The 19,577-nt window shown below is 48.0% G+C and overlaps 2 protein-coding genes across 5 annotated transcripts; one reads left to right on the forward strand and one right to left on the reverse strand.

The window, feature by feature from the left end:
* Positions 1-2,431: 2,431 nt before the first annotated feature.
* TTC19 (tetratricopeptide repeat domain 19) lies at positions 2,432-6,436 on the reverse strand. Of its 2 annotated transcripts, none has more exons than XM_063341410.1 (10): positions 6,202-6,436; positions 6,061-6,134; positions 5,845-5,955; positions 5,592-5,630; positions 5,027-5,083; positions 4,726-4,787; positions 4,082-4,176; positions 3,726-3,880; positions 3,260-3,422; positions 2,432-2,754 (listed from the first exon to the last, which is right to left on the reverse strand). In XM_063341410.1, exons 1-10 carry the CDS (start codon positions 6,389-6,391, stop codon positions 2,624-2,626), a joined length of 1,077 nt encoding a protein of 358 aa, XP_063197480.1. In that variant the 5' UTR covers positions 6,392-6,436; the 3' UTR covers positions 2,432-2,623. The 2 variants fall into 2 exon arrangements, with proteins under 2 accessions (XP_063197480.1, XP_063197478.1); XM_063341408.1 differs by having other exon boundaries at positions 2,432-2,757; positions 6,202-6,434.
* ZSWIM7 (zinc finger SWIM-type containing 7) lies at positions 5,637-19,261 on the forward strand. Of its 3 annotated transcripts, none has more exons than XM_063341414.1 (6): positions 5,637-5,850; positions 7,005-7,102; positions 9,016-9,037; positions 12,339-12,441; positions 18,047-18,151; positions 18,960-19,261. In XM_063341414.1, exons 1-6 carry the CDS (start codon positions 5,846-5,848, stop codon positions 19,074-19,076), a joined length of 450 nt encoding a protein of 149 aa, XP_063197484.1. In that variant the 5' UTR covers positions 5,637-5,845; the 3' UTR covers positions 19,077-19,261. The 3 variants fall into 3 exon arrangements, with proteins under 3 accessions (XP_063197484.1, XP_063197486.1, XP_063197485.1); XM_063341416.1 differs by lacking the exon at positions 5,637-5,850 and adding an exon at positions 6,467-6,509; XM_063341415.1 differs by lacking the exon at positions 5,637-5,850 and adding an exon at positions 6,490-6,865.
* Positions 19,262-19,577: the final 316 nt, after the last annotated feature.

The raw sequence follows: 19,577 nt of genomic DNA on the forward strand, positions 1-19,577 counted from the left end.
GAAGGACTGATTTACAGATAGCACTGATTTTGGGGGGTGGCATGCTCTGTCAGATTCCAAACTGCTTTTGCATCTCACTGCGAAGAGTCTTTGCCTTGAAGTTATTTTCCAGTCAAGATATTTTTAATTTAACACTGTACTTGCGATACATTGTATGGAAGGTATAATGCAGCTCTGTAACCTTAAGCCATGTAAGCTCTGCATCTTACGGAAGGACAGCAACGGTCCAGTTACAAACAGGAAGAAGTATCAATAGCAAATTGATCAATTTCAATTATTATCAATAGCAAATTTGAGTACTTTAGAGGAAAGCCTTTTTGCTGTAAGAAAGAAAAAAATCCAAAGGAACTCATTTGGAAACTTGACACGGTGTTGCAAATACAGAATTATTTTGCTACTTGTTTTAAACACTGCATCAGAGTAGATGAGTTGGCGGTCTTAAATCTCCTTGCAGTCTTTCTCTAAGAAAGATTTTTCTCACTCTCCCATCCTTTACCCTTCTGGCTTAAAGTAGTGACGTTTTCATCCTGTTTGTAGACCTGCGCTCTTATTTTAACTTCTTTTTGTTCCCACAGCAACATATACTGGAAAACAAGTTGATCTGCCCTTTTTGTAGACTTAAATTTGGAGTGGAGGGTTCAGTTCCATTCTAAACTCGCTTGTTCTCACTTTTAGCGTAACAAATACAACGTGAAAGAGGCATGTACAGACAAATGTCTTTGCTAACTGTACAGTAAGTATAGCATGTTCATTGCAAAGCTTCATGTTATTGCTGCTGCAGCAGCAAGATATCCAAGGTAGGATAGTCACTTTCTCCTAAGATACAGCTTGAGTGGCATTTGCACATAAAATGTTGCTGCTTTTTTGTTTGTTATCCGAGTTCTAACTTCTCCAGTGTAAAAACCTCTCCAGAGCCTAAGTTAGGGTTTACCACAATTCCAGTAATCTTCAAGTATGGAATTACATCTGACCTGTTTCAAACAGGAAGGTGTTTGTAAATCATGTTTACAAAGTGTAGTTTACTACAGATTTTTGACTGATTTCTGATCAGCGCTTTCACAATGCTTTCATCTTGATATGTTTCGTGATTCTGATATGAAATCATTTAAGACTTGAAAAACCCATGCATCATACAACTCAACTCTTTTTTTTTTTTTTTTTCCACACAATGTCTTCAGTAGACAGTGACTTCTGGATTCAGACCAATCAATAAAGGGGATCAGTTCTCCATTTGCTTTTCCTGTGTCTCCCTCTTGTTTTGCAGCATCAAGCTATGTTCATGAGAACAGGCAAAACACTTCCCTTAGGGGGTGCTGCAGGGTTCCCGGTCAGCACTGCTGGAGTGTCTAAGGCCTGCCACTTAAAAACCAAAACGCAGAACCTTAAAGAAGAGTGGCTCTAATGTGTTAGAGCCTTTCTGTTAGTACAAGCGTGCCTGTAACAGCCATATTTTTACTTCCTAGCCTGCTGAGAACAAAGCCATATATGTGACTTAAGTTTTTTCCAGCTTCAATGAACATCTGCTCTAGAAAGCCTGCGTGCCTCTTCTTACCTCAGTTAAGCAGAGCTGAAGCTACTAATGCTACTGTAAGTAAACTAATAATGATGCCATTAACATTAAGGGTTGTATCAACCAGCTGAAGTTCTTTAAATGAGAGGTTAAAATAATGCTTGATTATTGAGGGAATTACATTTAGTTCTACTATCCTAGCTAAACAGGGATTTGATAACTTTGGGTTTAATTCTCCATTGTCTTTAGCATTAGGCTTCCCTGCAGGGCAGAACCAAAGAATTCTGTTGTATAAGCAGGCTGTTCATAGTGGATTCACATTAAGGCGTGTAGCTTACAAACATGATAGTTGAACATACCATCTTTTCCAACAGGAAGCCTCAGCATTCCAGCACTGACCTGTCCAAGAAAAGAGGACAGCTTTGGCACTTCGTGTGCTCTTGCCTGGGGTAAGGTAGCTGAGTGTTTTATTTCTGACAACAGCTCTGGTAACCGTCTGACCCCTCATCTGAGAGGGCACGTTCTATCTTTGGATGCTGAATGCTTTGAAGACAAACACTTGATCTTCAGGCAACCTGTTTGAAAAGGACACGGAGCTACAGCTCTGTCATAGTACAGGTATAGTCTGGGAAATGCTCTGTTGAAGTTAACAGATACTGAACTGTAGCACTGACACGCTGTGGTGCTAGCCAGCACGTAAAGAGTGAGACAATTCCTGCCTCTTCTCTTTTTCACGACTTAGCTTTAGTATAGCCTTGTTTTGAAAGCAAATACTTCTGTGAGCAGTCAGGAGTAGCAAATGACTACTCCTTGACTGAACTGCAAGTATTAATACTAGGCTGGACGTGCACTTTGCTGGCAGTCAAGACAAAGTTAACTCACTAGCACAGTAGGTCTCTCCAACCATAGACTACAGCACAATTTACATAGTTAAGATTCCACACCTTTATTTTGGGCGAAGTTGTTAAGCAATAGCAGCCCTTCTTGTTAAGCAGTCCTTAAAATCCTCATTGCTGTTCTCCTGGAGAATTGCACCAGACTGGTCCCAGGCTGCTTGTACTGACCAACCCTTGCTGCTGTCAGACACCTCAAGGTTGGACTCCGTGGCCAAACTTACTTGGAGCCCTTTCTCCTCTTGGCCAGCTCAGCTAGTTCTTCCTGGATATGCTGGACAGAAGCAACATCTCCCTTCTCTTGTGCCTGCTTGAGAGCTTCTTTGTACACTTGTTTTGCTTGCAGAAAGTCTTCTGTAGCAAGAGGAAAAAGTGGCATGGCTAGCAAACTACATTGCCCATTTTCAGAGTCCCCTCCTGAAGCAGGCCACATACAAGGGACAAGCAAGGACTACCTGGAACACACTAGGGAGGTTCAGAAAACATCCAGCATAGGGTGCCAACTATGAGAGCTAGGCAGCAATGATGATGGGACAAGGTGCATTAAGATCTCACAGAAACAAGTCTCAAGCCTATCTTCTGTCCTTCTGGAATGAGTTACTGTACATACAGGACAAGGGAAACAAGATTCCCTGGCAGCCTTTTGAGTCAGATGCACCAGTGCTACATTTATCTTGGACAGGATCCTTCAGCAGCTAAATTCAATTTCAACACAGGTGGCCTACACAAAGTCAGCAGACCTAGTGCTTAAGCTAAATATAGTAACACAAAAATAATGCTATAGTTGAATCCTACAATACAGGTAGTTGCAGTCACCACACGCACAGGGACAGAGGCTAGACATTTATTTCCCTACCTTTGTGCATCAGAATTGCTGCCAGGTTATTCAGCACCATGTGCTCCTCTGGGTGCTGAGTCTCCTTTGCCAGCTCAGCTGCCCTCTTCACACAGGAGTACGCCTCATCATAGTGCCCCTGCGCATCCAGTACAGTTGCCAAGTCATTCATAAGGACCACAGTCTGCACCAGGACAGAAAAGGAAGTCTCAGAGCAAGACTTGTGTAGAAGTCTGGGGCAGCAGAAGCGCCACATTCATACCCATCACACTAGTAAAAGCAGTATTTCCCAGAGAAGCTTTCAGTAAGAAAGTGTCTTATATTTATATACCAGCATGCCGCATGCTCATTCTTCCTGGCAGGAAAACAGAACCTAATTTAGTGCTGTGTATGTTTGATGCCAGCAAAGCTGCTCTTAAGGCTGCCTCATTCCCTAGGAGATTAGCCTGCCTTTCCCTAGTAGTCCAACTACCATTGTACACGTCACCTGTGGATGAGTCTCTCCCTGAACATCATTTGATATCTGCAGAGCCTTCTCGTACATTTTTTGGGCCACTGGGAGCTGGTTAATGCTTAGGAGATAGCGAGCATAGGAGTCTAGGCTCATCCCAAGCAAGAGACGGGTGTTGGCCTTTTCTTCAGCTGCAAATAGAGAGGAGTGGAAGTGATCACTTCTACAAGATCAAGCATGAGTCTCCATCCTACAAGAGCAGGAAACTCGTGCAGTGTGAAGACAATGGATTGACATGAAGATGGTGCTTAGGCAACACGGAAATCAACACTGAGGACAGGGAAATGGAGAAAAGATAATGAGAAGCCTTTAGCAGACAAGGTAAGTCTCACCCGGTAAGACATCCTCAGGCAAGTCCTTTTGCTTGGCAATCTTCTCCTCTAAGGTCAGGATGCAGAACTCGTAGCCAGCCAGGGCTAATTTGTGTCTGCAAAGTAAAACAACTCAGCAAAGCAAGGCTCCTTCCATCCCTGAATGGATAGATGTGAACACCTTCAATCCCTCATTCTAGACAGCCTGTAAGAGAACTTTTCCCCTTGGCCAGAAGGTTCTTGCCCTCAGCGCTCCCTTGATCGTGGCCTGGACCCTTCTCTTGACCCATGGGATCTAAGACGTAGAGAGGGCCCCCCTCCCCCCAGATAAGGCCAATAAGGCAACCCATGCTGATGCTCCACTGAAAAATGAAGCTACAAGTTACCAGCCACCAACAGCATTCAAAAGCCTTCTCTCCTGTGAGGTGTGGATTTAAGACTAAAGAGGGATGTCCTCTATGACTGCTTCTGCCCTAAGCTGGGCAATCTCTGAGCTACGTGACAGTGGGTAGGCAAATACCATGCCAGCTGGAACCTTTACATTGATGGTATCTTGGCACATCAAAGCTTCCTTGGGCACTCTATTCTTAGAGGAAAGAGCCTCTTTCTTCACTGCCACTGTGAAGTGAGATTAAAGCAAAAGATGCCCTTAGCAGGGAACTCACTGTTTCTGAGCAGCATAGATACTGGCCAGCTTGAGGGACATCTCAAGGATTGCATTGTCATCCTGCCAGGAGGACACACAATGCAGCTGTTATTCTTCTTGTATCTCCCCAGTAGAAACATTACTTTGCCAAAGAACAAATTTAGACCTTGAAACTGCCCATCCCCTTAAAGGAAGTTTTTGAGAAGCCGGCAACCTCATAGCTTGTATTGCCAGCTTCTAGTAGGAGGTACTACAGCACAAGAAATAGACCAAAGAATTGTTACTACTTCCCCCTGAAAGCCTTTATCAGAAGAACATACCTCCTTTGTCTCCCCTGCAAGCAAATAGCTCATACTTGCTTTGTAGAGCTTTTCTGCCTGAAAAGAGATTTTTGAAGAGAATACTGAGGAATAATGGCAGTTAAAACAAAAGATCTCTACCCTTTACAGAGGCAGACTACTGGGAGAAACCTGTCTCTCAATTTGTGGTGTTTAACATTATATGCCAAGGCCAGTCAGCAGTAAAGGGCTAACTGGAGCCCAATGGTACTGCCAACGAGCAGGTCCTTTCAGTTTCTAGAGCAGCCATGAGTTTACCACATCTTTGTGCAGTCGGGGCTTTCCCAGACTCTCCTTGGGACACTATCTAAATGCTTGACTGTGGCATTTGACAGTAAGAAGTATTCCTTCCCTTGCACCATACTGGAGCTCAATAGGTCCAATATGCAGTCCTAGGGCAAATTATTCTGTTTTTTACGTGGAGATCTCTGTCTCCCAACTCTCAATACTCAGCTTGTCACAATACGTTGCACCCTCGTGATCTCACACAAGATGTCAGCCTCGTAAAATTCAGAGGGGGGAAAAAAAAAAAAAAAAAGTTACTCACGTTGTCCAGCTCTCCCTGCATGAAGGCCACGTTTGCCATCTGGAAGAGACAGACCGTGCTGAAGCTCCACAGCGGCTGCAGGGACCAGCCTCCACGCAACAGCTTCTCCTGCTACCTCCAGCCCCAGCACAGGGGAATACACCCCCGCGAAGGGAACCGCAGCCCCACGGCGCCTTCCAGCATGGCCCAGACCCACAGGGGCCATCACGGAGCAGGAGGTACCACGCTGTGCCCACACACCACGAACACCCACCATGCTGTAAGTGTACACGATGGCCTTCCTGTTATCCGCCTGGTGCGACAGCCGCAGGGCTTGGTGCAGAAGCCGGTCGGCCTCCCCCAGCTCGCCCTTCATGACGCTGAGCTGCGGAGAGAGAGAGGGGGGAAGGCCGAGGGGCAGCTCGGCCGCCAGGCCCCGCGCTGAGGTAGCGCCAAGGCCGCCATGGCCCCGCAGGGGACGCCGCCTCACCTTGGCTCTCTTCAGCAGCTGGATAATGGCGTCCTCGCCGTCCTCCTCGGCGTCCCTGGGGAAGAGGGAGAGGGCTGCGGGGCGAGGGTGACGGCCGCCCGCGCCGCCATGCCCCGCACCCCCCGGACCGTCCCGTCTCACCTCCCAGGGAGCCCAGGGCACCCCCGACAGGCCGGGCCCACCACCGCCGCCGCCGCCCGGACCCCGCCCTGCCGCCGCCCTCCTCCCCGCGGGCCCCGCCGCGCCAAGCGATGCGGGGCGGCGGGAGCCCCGCGGGGCAGCGCCGGGCGCCCAAGCGGCACAGGGCCCGCGGCAGCCCCGCCGCCAGCATCCTCCCCCGCGGGCCCTTTAAGAGCGCGCCCTCGCCACGTGATGGGGGACTGTGCGTCACGCGGGGCAAAGGGCGCGTGTTGCTATGGAGACGCGCCCTCGCGGCAGCGCGGCCGCGGGTAGGCCCGGCCTGGGGTCGCAGTCCCGGGACCGGCGGCTTTTAGTAGCTCCGGCCCGGCTCTGCCGTGCCGGGGGAGCCCCTGGGGACCGCGGCGGGGAGCATCCGCCGGCCCTTCCCTCGGAGATCCCCCAGCGCGGGCCCCGGGGCTGCCAGGCCGCCCTGCCCCGGGGGCTCTGCGGCCTTCTCTTGTCCCGGCGCCGGGACGCTCCAGGCCGGAGCCTCCTCCTGTTGCCGGCTGTATCGCTCCCCCGTCCTTCCACGGGATCTCTTTATACGTAGGGATATCTGAAAGACACCCGCGTGTTTTTGAGAAACGCTTTGTTCCGAAAAAGTGTAAAAAACACAGTTCCAAAGGTGCTGAGGGTGCCCTTTGCTTGCCCTCCTTGCAGGGTTGAGATTGAGTTCAGCCCAGATGAACAGTCCCAATTTATAGTATCTGCAGTGACCTTAACGATTTCCCACTGTTTCCTCTTCTCTTCTGTCTTGCTTCCAGTCACGAGGCCAGTGCCAATGGGATGGACAGCACCTTGCCAGCAGTAGCAGAAGAGCTCTTGCGAGAGATCAAAAAGGCTTTTCAGGAGACCTCACAGGGTACGTAAAGAAAAACGGAACCATTCCAGCAGGCGGTGGGCCGGTAGTACAAGCGCCATCAAACCTTCAGGTAGCACTGAGGGTTGTCAGCCTCTCCTTGCTTGCGTCTTCTGCAGACTCTGTCACATAAGAGGTGGCCTTCACTTTCAGGAGTGGCAGAGTAAAATGTTGAGGCCACAGGCCTTTTTTTGCATGCTGTTAGAAATAGGATATTATAAAAGTAAGAATAATTTGGCTTCCATGCTTCTTTTCAATATGTGGTTCTGAATGTATATTTAATTCCTGTACTTGATACAACCTGTCTGGACACAAAGGGGTTTGAAACACAGGTAACGAGGAGCAGCCCCCTTCTAAAAGTCAGGCCCTCCTTTTTGAATGTGGGACCTAGGGCAATGCTGCTTGCTTAGAGCTTGTAGTGTGGGTGGTTACACTTCAGGGATGATCACTTATATACTTTTAGGTAGGCATTTTGTTGTGCCAACTGTTCTGCTGTTTTTATAGTCTTGCTAATTTCAAAACTAGAATTGAAAGGGAAGTCTTCATAAAACCAATCATGTTTCATGACTGACCAGCAGAGGGTGGGGTGTTAGTGATCCCAGGGCAAAGAACAACTTTCCTGTTGCTTGAATGAAGCAAGCATAAGCCAACAGTTAAATCTTGGCCAATTCTAACAGCTAGTTAAGAGCAATCACCTTCGTTGCACTCTGGATTACTAACGTAGTTCTGTAATCTGTGCTGAAAGAATATTACTGTTTGTGTTTACTCGATAAGTAGTGCAGAATGGTTCTTCCTAAGGAAATTGTCTATTTAAGGAATATTTTAACTACGCTAAAACCAGCTAAATAAACATTCAGAGAAGTCTGTTTGAGCACTACATTTGAGTGGGGAATGGGCAGAGACTTAATGTCTAAACTGTCAGAGTAACCACATTAACAGCTTTTTGGCATAGTTGCAGTATGGCTCCTGTCTGGTTAGAGTAGATCCAAAATCTACATGTGACCTTTTAAAAGAGCTTTATAAATCCTGTTGTAAACTAGAAAAAGAAAAAGAAAAGTCAACGTTCCTTTTAAGGTGTACTTCTCCGTAAAGCACCAAAATAGTACTAAGACATACACTGAGACATAACTGCAGAAACAAACTGGTAAATCACTTTGGATAATTAAATGAGACTAAAGTTGGAAAAGTCAAACCAACAGTGTTAAGTCATAGAAAATATTTTGAATTGTTGGAACAAAGGATTTTAAAGCCAAAAGTCCTTCTAGTGGAATACAAAGACATAGTACACTGTGTCCCATTAGTGATAACAGAAAGATCAGATTGGATGATCAGAGCGTAAGCTGTTAGCTACAATAAACAGACTAATTTTCCTAAATGTAATTTTCCGTCTTAACAAAAAATTCTAATAAGTGAAGACATCATGTTTCTTGGTGCTGTATTAAAAGCTATAAACTAGTGGCGCCCTGCAAGACCATGCTGGGAAAAGAATAACATTTTAAAAGTTTTGATGCCAGAGTTTTCAAGTCATGCCAAGACAGTTTCAGGGAAACCAATACATATATTTTTAACCAACTTCTTAAAGTGGCAGAGTAAGATGTTGAGGTTGCATGCCTTTTCTTACATGCTTTTAAAAGTAGGATATTATAAAAGTAAGTATATTTGGGCTTCCACATTTCTTTTTAAAATTAATCCCTGTGGTTCTGAATGTATATTTAATTTCTGTCCTTGATAAGTGCCTTAGCACTAACATAGCAGATCATTTTGCTGCTCCGTGTTGCTTTTTGGTGGCTAGAGAGGATGGCTAGAGCACTGCAGTCCTGTGTGGCCTCTGAGGGTACATTAGGGAGACACTAGCCTCCCCACACTCACAGTGAGGAAGTTCAGCAAAATGATGCTTTGTTTTCTTTTTGTTGCAGTCCCCGATGACCTGCTGCTGGGGTAAGTATCTTTTGCTTGAGTTCTTGTCCCAAGTGTCCTGCTAAAGGACAGCCGATAATCTGCTCTCATCATAGTACCGCTATTTTTTTCCTGTGTTTGACCAGTACATGTTTCTCATGCAGAATTGCTACGTGTTTTTGCTGGTAGTGGAAATGAAGGTCCAAAGAAACAATCTCAAGGGTTTTCCCAGGGATTCATTAAATTATCTCTGTATTGCTGAATCTCCTGTGATGACTTGCTTTAATTTGGGTGGATTAAGCATGCAGAAACCCAGAATGTTTAACCTGAACTCTGAGTCCACCCCCAGGTCTGGAATGAGTTTTCTGTGAGAGTGGACTGTGTTTCAGAGTGATTCATGCCGTTGGAGTGCTGCATCTCCACTGTGTTCGTATCATTGTGAGCACAGCAGCATCCTGTGATCCGTTCTTCCATTTGAGTCATGGGCACGTGTGATAGAAAGGAAAAAGTGAACATATCTCTCTGCATAAGGGAATTGTTAACTTGAAGATTACCCTGAGAGTTTTCTCCTGTTTAGAAGTGTCAGGTCAGCTTCATTGTCCTCGTGTTGATTGAAGCTTGTGAATATTTCAGCCATTGCCGAGCAGTCTCCTAAGAGATCCAAGTTCCACAATTTCTGCAGCCCTCGCTAATTGGTGTGGAAGGTAAAGACAGCATCACAGTGAGAAAGGCTTTTCAGATTCATCTTTAACTTTGTGTTCCTGCTGCCTGTAATTTAGCCAGGAGAGGAGATCACCAGGCACCTTCAGGCCTTAATATCTTTGGGTCTAAAGTTATCTAACCTAACGCTTGTGAAAGGCATGGATGCTGGCTCCCTTTTCTGGGACAATAATGGCCTTTGAAGGGTGGGATGATATTTGACAAGTCTCGTAACTTTTTGTTTCCTTCTTGCCAAAAAAGAAAAGAGGAGGAAAGAAATTCCCTTGTTAAGTTTAGTAACAGTTGGGTGGTAACTCTTGGCAGTCAGATTTCCATCAATTCTCTGTGACCAGCAACTCAGAAGTATTCTGATTTAATTTCTGAATCTCTTCCAGATCTCGGAAGTCCTTCAATTTCCTTTGGGCATTCCCCTTACTTATTTCCTGTTAGACTGATCGAATTATATACATGAAAAAAGAATTCCTCAAATTTGAAAGAGTTACTGAAACTCATTAAAGTCAGCCCCCTTATAGTCCCAAACCTAATCATTAAGGAATGTCTTACATTGAGTGTTCCCCCACCCACCTCCTCTCAGTCCTCAGATGAAGCCAATCCTTATTGCCTTGAGTTTGTGCAACTGAAGGTTTTGTCTTCCTGGAATAAGTCTGTCTTCTTGGCTTGTTATCAATGAGATTGACTCAGATGCATAGGTCAGCCGTGCTGCTGGGACGCCAGGGCTCTGCCTTGTCTCTTTGTGTCTTCACTGGAGCTGGAAATGTTCCTCTGCTTTCTCTTGTTCTCCCGCTCATGTTTTGTACTATCTTTTCATCACTGCTGATTTTCTTGTTGTTTACCCTTGTAAGTAACGTAGACTACACAGGTTTTTTTCAGCGCATAAAAGGTCTGTAAAGTTAATTGAGTTGCCCCTGAGCTCTTTGGAACACATTCAGAGCAGCTGGATATACAGGTCTAGAATAACTTCTAAGCCTATGAGCTGTCTGGACAATAGGCTAAAGGTACAGTTGTCCGTATTTGACATACAGCTTATCATATACCCTTGCACAGCATCACCAGAAGATAAAGTCCTCCTTGCAGGGATGTGCAGACAATGAGTATGTAGAGAGAAATTCCTGTGCCTTCAGGACTCACAGCTCTTTATTTTTCCACTTGCTGGTGTGGAATTTTACAGCACCGAGCACAGCAGCAGCCAGACACCAGCAAGTGCTTCCATGGTGCTGCCGCACTGCCTGATCCATAAATGCTGTGTAGTGGTGCATCTCTGCATGGTGATGTGTCCTGCTTGGAAGGAAAGGAAAGGGAAGGGAAAGGGAGGGTGGAGTGACATAAGGCGTGAGCTGTCCCTGGGTTTTTATCTGGAATAAATTTGCTGTGTCTGAGTGCTGCTGGTAGCTGGATTACAGATGTAAAACTACTGCTATCCACTGGCTCCATGTGTAGTGGAGTGTCTTAAGTATTTCTCTGATGGTCTTTAACTTCCTATTGATGCAGTTTGGTGGGTGGAGAAAGAATAATTTATACCTCAGTTGTGACTGCAGTAGAGGAGATGTGATCACTACAAAATGACTCATTCGTTCCCCAGGGTTTAAACCAGTTTCTCTGGGATGAGGAAAGAGCCCTTCTACTGCATTTCCTATTGCTCAAGGAGTGTGTATCATCATTGCTCTCTCATTGCTCCCAGGCATGATGTGTGGGCCATGGCTGGAGGTGGGAATCGAGACCAACTGATCAATAATCTGATCCAGGGCAACTCATCCAGGACAGCCTGTATGTACAATTAAGGTGTCCCTTAATTGCACGGTCCCTAGGCTGTGTGTATGACACTGCCTGTTGCCTGTAACCTCTGTTGGATCCCCAGCACTGTGCATCCCCCAGGATTTCCTTCCGGCATGTGCGGCATGTTCCTTTCCTTCTCTTTGCCAGCATGTCTTGCTTTAGCTGACAGAGGTGCACTTTCCCCTGAAGAAGACCTAGTATATTTAGGGTGCTGGGCAGAAGCAAAGTTTCCGGCTTTGGAGTCTAGATTCACTGTTTGATAAATTGGTTAAATGGCAGTGCTCTGGCACTAAAAAATCTCACTTCTGTGTGTCTCTGATGCAGTTTGTCTCATTTTAGTTCAGGACAGGAACCACTTCATGTCCTGTTTGTGCAGCAGGCAGCCAGAATAGTGTTTGGGTCATAGCACTGAAAAAGAAACACATAAACCGGAACGTCCTGTGCAAGGAAAATCTTTAAAATGCGTCGTAATTAAATGTGAGTGGGATTTTGCAAAGAAATGTGAGACAGCTTGGAAGTTTGGAAGTTCTCTTAAGAATATCAAAACCCAGCTCTGAATAGCTGACAGAGTAGAGACTGTCCTTAAGGATTGAGTCCTGGGATTCTCTCAGAGGGACAGGGCAGGGATTGGTGGTCACTTGGTGAAAGCCCGCAAAGCTGAGAATGACAAAGGCACTTCATTGCTTGATAGCGTAATTAATGGAGTTGTAACTGTTGGGATTTTGAGAGGCAGTGGGAGCCTTTGGCTACAGGCCTTCTGGACTCCATAGGGCTAAATCCCATGGATTAAGACTAAGCCAGGTGGTCCCCTTTTGTGGTGTGACCTAACTAGAGACATGTTCTTTTTCAGGCTGAAGTTCATATTCGGCCCATCTGCTGTCCCAGCTTTGGATTTGGTGGATCAGCGTTCTGTCACCCGAGTCACGTCCCCCAGTGGAAGGACTGCATACCAGGTACACACAGTTTTACTCCTTTCAGTCTTCCTTTCTAATGGTTTCCAGTTGACATGTGAGCCAGTATTTTCCTAACTTGCAGAATGTAGAAGGGCGCTTGGATAAACATGGAGAGAATATCAGTGTTTTACAAACTCCCAAAGTGATACTGGAGAGCAGTAGCCACGGACTAGAATTAGAACAGCATGGTTCACCACCATTTTCTTTGTGGCTTCCAGCTAGTCAGAGACAATTTCTTACAATGTTTGTGGGTATTATGGTCAGAAGGAAGTTTTCCATGGATTGCTAATTTTGCTTTGTTACTTTCATCCTATCCAGCAAAGGCAGTTCTTCCTCTTGACAAATGGTACGCAACTGAGTGTTATCTGCCATCACTGCATTTATTTCCCTGTTGCACTCCAAATCCTCTGTGTCCTGAACACTCTTGACCTCTGCTTGGCAATAGGATCCTCACTGCCTGGGAGGAAACAATGCAGGCCAAGTCTGTGCGTTTCATTCTAGTTCATTGTAGCCAAGCCTGTGAATCACAGAAACATCTTCATAAAATGACATTTTAGGGAGAAAAGCTCAACTTAGCCCTAAAGATCGAACTCCTCTTACAGCACGAGGGTCAGAGATGGAGCTGAGGCTCATTAGGTGAAGAAAGGAGCCACTGGCACTTCTTTCTGACTTTTCTGTGATATGGATAATTCCTTGCTTTACTGTGCCACAGCACCGGTGGCATCTCTGTTGGGGACAGTCTGTCTGTTCTGTGAGACGTTGACCAACTGCATCCAGCCCATGGGGTCAGAGTCAGAGAGACACTGTCTCTCTAGGGGACGTGTGCTGTCCCCTAGCTAAGGCTGTATAAGCAGTGGGACCCTATATCCGTAAGATTTTGGTGAAGAAGCACCCAATTCCTTCTACTTAGCTCTACTAACCCTCTCAGATGGTACAACCCTCTCCGTTGCTGAACCTGGTGCTGTGCTTTATCATGCACCAGCGGAGAGGGAATCTCTGGTCATTGTTGCAGCAGCCAAGAGGAACATTTCCAAATATCCTCCCTGCAAAGGCCCTTCTCTCCTTCACTGGAGGTGCTGAGATGCTTTGGGGTCATCTAGGGTAAGAGAAGAGCTGTGAAGCCAGACCTGGGTAATGACACAAACATTTTTCACTTGTTCAGAACTTACATTGCTTGATTTGCACAGAGTCTTTATCGCTTCTGGGGCCTTGGAGAGGACATCAGCCCCTCCAGAGAGGCATGATTCATAAACATACAGGACTCCAGAACACAAACTTTGATTTGAGTTGAGGGCTTGCCTGTGGATATTTGATAAAGCCTAAGAAGCTCTGCTTCCAGGACCCTTAGACAGCAGCTGCCTCAGTAATTGAACGCTTAAAGGCTTTTTCTTTTTTAATGTTGCTTGGCTGAATATGCCACTGGGCAGAGAATGGTCACATTGCCCTTGCAGAGCTTTGTTGGGCCATGCAGGCTGAGGCAGAGCTTTGCAGCCTGGGATGCACAGTCTTCACTTAGCACCCTTTTGTGTGAAGGGTGAGGGGGACTGCTTAGGGCCTCTGGTCTTCCCAGGGAGCCTAAATGTGTGCTCACACACTTAGATCTTTTCTGCAGCATGTCAGAGTTATCTGCATCTTAAGAGGCCTAATATTAATCTCTTAGATGCAGGAAACCTCATGAGACATGGAGGAGACTAGAGAAACATGGAGAGAGGGCTTTGATGTGCTGGGTGCTGCCCTGACACCCTGGTCTGGTCTGCGTTGTTGCTGAACAGTGCTGCCTCAAACTGCTGGAGCAAGGCAGGCACCCCTCCATGCTGCCCAGCCCTCTCCCCACTGAAGTGAGGGGACAAAAACGCCTGCTGGAGGCAATCCTGCAGTCACTGACTGGGAGCTGATTGATTAATAGCCACTGATGGCCACAACTGTTGACTCAACTGGTGCCTGTTGGAAAAGAGCAAGTGTCAGAACTGCTCTCCTCCTGCCGCTGCAGGTAGAGGGAGCCGCTGGTTCCCCTGTGGGGAAGGAACCCCTGGACAGGTAGGACACCCAGGGCTGGTCACCAGGAGTTAAGGTAGGACAAGCCCAACCTTCAGCATGCTTTGTAACTGATGGGTATGATGTGAGTGACCCCCCTGCATCACTCAGGGTCTGTGCCTGTGTCCTCCCGGCTGATGGGCAGCCTGCAGGAAACAGTCCCTGCCTTGCACGTGCACGTGCGCTTCTGAGAAGCATTCCTCTTCGGTGAAGCTTGATTGCTGATTAAGGCCATGCCGATGAGTTCATTAACAGAGGAATCTGAAGAGATGTTTTCTCTGGGGGCGTGAGGCTGATCCCGTTGTGAAATTCTTCCTCAGCACAGCTGTCTGAGATGCAGAAACAAAGAGCAGAGCCTCCCCTGAGGCTGCTGGCTGGAGCAGTGACAGGAACACAGAAACTGAAACACTGAGTGGGACACTGCACTTAGGAGTACCTGGGTAGCGTCGCTGGCTCTTCATTCGTGTGTGTGGTGTAGACACGTATGCCACTTATGGGCACTTCTCCCTCAGCAGAGAAGCATGCCCAGCATGGTGGGGAGAGGGGGAGCATCCGTGGCTGCCTGGACACGTGCACAGTCATCCTTTTCACTTATTCCCCAGAAAGTCAGCTCCGCTGTTTGCACCCAGATGTGGTTGAGCTGCGATGCGAGGTGGTGCTTTCACTTGCAGCTGGATCTGGAGAACTGTTCTCATTGAAGCCATGAGGCTGGTCCTGTTGTGAAACTCCAAAACTTTAGTCATCATAGCCAAATCTGAGATGTTGACACTTCACAGGCTAAAATGCTGTTTGCGTTCTATATCATCCAGCGCATCTGAGGTACTGCTTCAGGGGAAAATGGCTTTGCTCAGACAGGCCCTAGGACTGCAGACTGTAGTGTAGGCAGCTCTTGCCCTCAGGAACTGAGATGGGAGGAGTAAGAGCCCTCAAACGAGTGAAAACTATGATTTGTCTTTTAATGCCTGGGCATTAATACCCTTGCTACTTAATAGAGGAGTATCATCGATGGGGTATTCAGGGGCCGATGTTACTTCAGAGTTGTTAATCATCCCAGAAGAGCTTGTATAATACCTGCCTACGCTGCAGACTAAAGCCAACCCTTGTAACTCCAGGTCGGGGATAAGTAAGTCTTACCTGCTGCAGAGATGGTGGGTCCCGGCTGATGGCGGATTCGCTGGATTCGGTAGAAGTGTAAAATGGTGAGCAGGGGGCAGTTGTGGCACCTATTAGCTTTGCCTGAGTTGCAGAAATCCTGTGAGCTGTGGGAGTGAAGCCAGTTAGCAGGGGGAGAGGCAGTGCTTTAGCCCTCCTGCCAACTGTCACTTGCATTGCTCACATCCTGCACTTTTATTGGAGTCTTCTTTTTTATGTCTTTTAAAATTAATTTCCTAAAACTGTATGGCAGCCTGCCCCACCGTGAAGGATTTGAGCATCAAGTCCTGGCACAGACTGTGGTGCTGCCTAGCTGTGTGCTGGTGGCAGCAGTACCTGCCGTGGTGCCGCAGTTGGCCCTCCTGCATCCCCACGCACTGGCAGGGACACCACCCCCTGGTGATTCTTCCTCGCCGCATAGCCAGCAAGCACCTGGAGATGAGGGCAGCGGAAGGAAATCTCACAGCTTCTCAGGGCCAAGAGAGCACCCCAGTGCCAGGCTTGGCTGCAGCTGGCCAGAAACAGAGGCACTTTTTTCTCTTGGTCTTTGGATTTTAGATTCTGCCTTTTTAGGCAGAAGCTGCATTATTGCCATCTAGGTCAGCACGGGGGAACGCTGAACTCAGCCCAAATCTGTCAGTGTCTGTGTCTTCCCCCCCTCCTCAAAGGAAAACACTTCTGAAGGAAAGGCACCATCGGAATACTTCATCTTGGAAAAAACAATCAAAGGGGCTAGAGAAAAACAAACTTATCACAAGTGAAACAAACTCAGCCTGGAGAATAAGGAGGGCCCAGGGTAAAGGCCAGACTGAAGAAAGACTGGTTTACCCTGAAGTGGGAATTTGAGTCTTGTGTCCTGAATCGGCTGGGAGTAAGGGGGATTATGAGGCATAGGCACTTCTGTGGGACACCTTAAACTCGTGGACGTTACCTGTGAGGCAAGGGGTTGCAGAGAGAGGACCTCCAGGGAACAGGGGAAGGCTCCCCTTGCAAGTGCAGCTCCGGACCGGGAGGGATGATGCTCCTCTGGAGTGACTTAGGAGGGCCAGGGGCATCCTGGAGGGGAGCAGCACTCTGCAGAGCTCCACTGTCTTTTCACGTTTTTGGGTTTATCTTTGGATGTAGGTGGATTTGTGCCACAAACCCAACTGGAATCTAAAGCCTGGTACGGGGGAGGAATGTGGTGTGCCATCACAGCCCAGGGGCGTGTGTGCAGAGGAGGGCGCTGCTGGTGATTGCACCCGTGTAAATCCCCACTGTGCTCTGGAATACCCAGGAGGAGTTAGTGCCAGCTGTCGGGGCCACAGAGCTGACAGACAGCACTTGCTGTCACTGTGGCAGATATGAGACACATCGTAGCAAATTTTCTGTTGTAATTGTGTTTTGGCCATGGGGTGCACGCAGTTCAGGTCTCAGAGCATTAGGGAAGTCCGTGCTTTTGAGCACAGGTTTCTGCTTATGGTCTGCAAGTGTGTTCTGCTCCCACAGACTCTTCCCTTGCAATAGGAGAGGGCAGAGCAGTTGGCTCTTAAAGTAGCTTTCTAAACACTATTTCCCAGTCTTGAAGAAAGTAAAAGAGACATTTGTAGGTTGGCTTTTCTATACCATGCAGTCAGCTCCAGCAGCTCACAGTTTGCCTGTCACCTTCTCCGTGCTGGAAATGAATGCATCCCTCACCTGGCTGCCCGTGGTCCGAAGGGAATATGCTTCAGTGCCAGCCTTGCAGAGCAGCAGCATGTGGGGAAAGGAGGCAGTGCTGTTCCCAAACTAGAGATGGAGCAGGGAGGCTTCTTCTCGGGAGACTTCAGCTTTGTTTATTCAGACAAAACTGGATTCCAAGAGCTGCAGCTGGTTTTGGGAACAGAACAGCAAGGCAGCAGGCTTGCAGCCTTCAGCCACGGGAGCTGGTTAGAAGAGGCCTCACTGGGAGGGCTCACTGCTGCTCTTCTTCCATCCCCAGGTCTGTAGTGGCCCTGGATTCACAAATGGGCTTTCTGTGACAAGAGAATCTTTGTCATACTGGGGGGAGAGCTTGCCGGGGGGGCTTGGCAGCTCGCTCGGCTGCTGGCTTTGGGAGATCAGGGGAGGGGGCTTTGTGCTACTGCCATTTTCCCGATCTCTTAGCGGCAGACAAGTCGCTGGAGCTGAGGTCTGCTGCAAGCACGGGTGTACATACAGGAATGCTTCCTCGCCTGCAGGGAAAGAAGTGTGTAGAGACCGTGAGGAAGCTGAGGAGCTTCAAGCTTAGATGGGTCACTGCAGTGTTTGGAGATGCTTTTGTATTGTGACACCTGCTCGCCAGTTGCATGCAGTGAGTCATTGCGGGAAGGACATCGGGCCAGAAACAGGCTAAGAGTTAGAGAAATTAAAAGTGAATGCTGTCTCTGACTCCTGCTTCCTCCGACTGCCTTTGTTTCAGGTGCTTGGGAGCTCAGGCAAACTCTACACCTGCTACAGTTCCTGCCATTTCTGTACATGTCCCGCTTTTGGTTTTACTGTATTGCAGAAGAACGAGAGCCTTCTGGTAAGTTGTCTGCCTTACCTTGGGGCTGGGACAGGGACTGGGTGAGAAGGCTGTGCCCTGCTCCTTGGACCTGAGCAGCTTGAAGTTTCCAAGGAAGCAAGTGCATGAGTGTTGGCTTGGCCACGCAGGCTGTGCCTGACCCACTGCATAATCTGGCCTCTGGGAGTCACGGTATTAGGGTGGAGCTAGGCCTTACAAGGGCTAGGGAGGGCTTTTGTTCTTAATTGTGCGTTACTGTTCTGACTTCCAAGAGATGGTCTCTTGGAACAAGGGCTATTGCTGCTAATGGGACTGCCACATGGCGTCTGGCTGATGAAGCGGTGCAGTTCACCTGGTGCCAGTAAGGAAGGGCTCAGGGTAACTAACTGCTCTGCAAGTGTCCACCCCCCGTGCCAACCATCCCTCCCCCATGGGAAGCCCATCTGTTCCAAGAGCTCTGCAAACTGGGCCTAGTGCTCTTGGTTTTGAGAGCCGTGTGGGCTGACAGGCAGTACCAAGCCGAATCTTGTTCTTTATAGTCTGGATCTGCCTTCTCCTGCATGCCTGTGGGGAGGGCATCAGGAGCCAGTAACGCTTTGCTGTGCGCCAGATCTCTGTATCACAGTATCCTGAGGGCAGAACTGACCTGGGGCGACTGGAGCCCCAGCCTGTGCCAGGGCTTGGCATGCAAACAGGGAACCGTGTTCCCGGGAGGGGTGGGCGCTTCATTAGACCTGTTCTGGCCAGGATGGATTTTTGTGGCTTCCAGATAGAGCATGACATTCCTGCGTTGCTCCTGCTGTTAACTTGGCTGCGCTATTATTTGCAGTGCAAACATATACTTGCCGTCTACCTCAGCCAGGCCATGGGCGCTTGCCAGGAGCTAACTGTCTCTGAGGAGCAGCTCACGAGCATCTTACTGGCCGAGGAAGAGGATGAAGGATAAAGGATTCGGATCACATGTGGATGTACTTTCTGTGTAGCCTCCCAGCTGTGTAGCTGGCATTTTTTGTAGCTACAAGACTGTCAAATGTTCGTCATGGCTGATAGATGTCTTCCTGTGCTGCAGCCAAGTGTGACATTAATTAGCAGCCTTGCACTGATGGATTAATTAATAAATGTTAAAAAGCCTGTGTTGACTTAAGTTTCATTTAATTAGGCTATTCTTGGGATTGGTGAAGATGTCTGAACTAATCTGTAGTGTTGTGTGTTTGTGATGTGGGGATACAAACACTCCAGCTGGTCTCTTAGTGATCCGTTGAGCCTTGTTAACTCTGTGCTCTGACGAACCCCACCGCCCTTCCAGCACCCGCACGGCTTTGTGGAGTCGGCTTTTGACAGGGTGACGCTGCAGTGGCTCTTTGCAGCTGGCTGCTCAGAGCAGTTTCTGATTCCTCACTGGCAAACCTGTACCAGGGACTAGGGCAGGGACCCCTCAGCACCTCGA

This window comes from Chroicocephalus ridibundus, chromosome 7 (genome assembly GCF_963924245.1).
Source record: "Chroicocephalus ridibundus chromosome 7, bChrRid1.1, whole genome shotgun sequence".
Taxonomy (NCBI): Eukaryota; Metazoa; Chordata; class Aves; order Charadriiformes; family Laridae; genus Chroicocephalus; species Chroicocephalus ridibundus.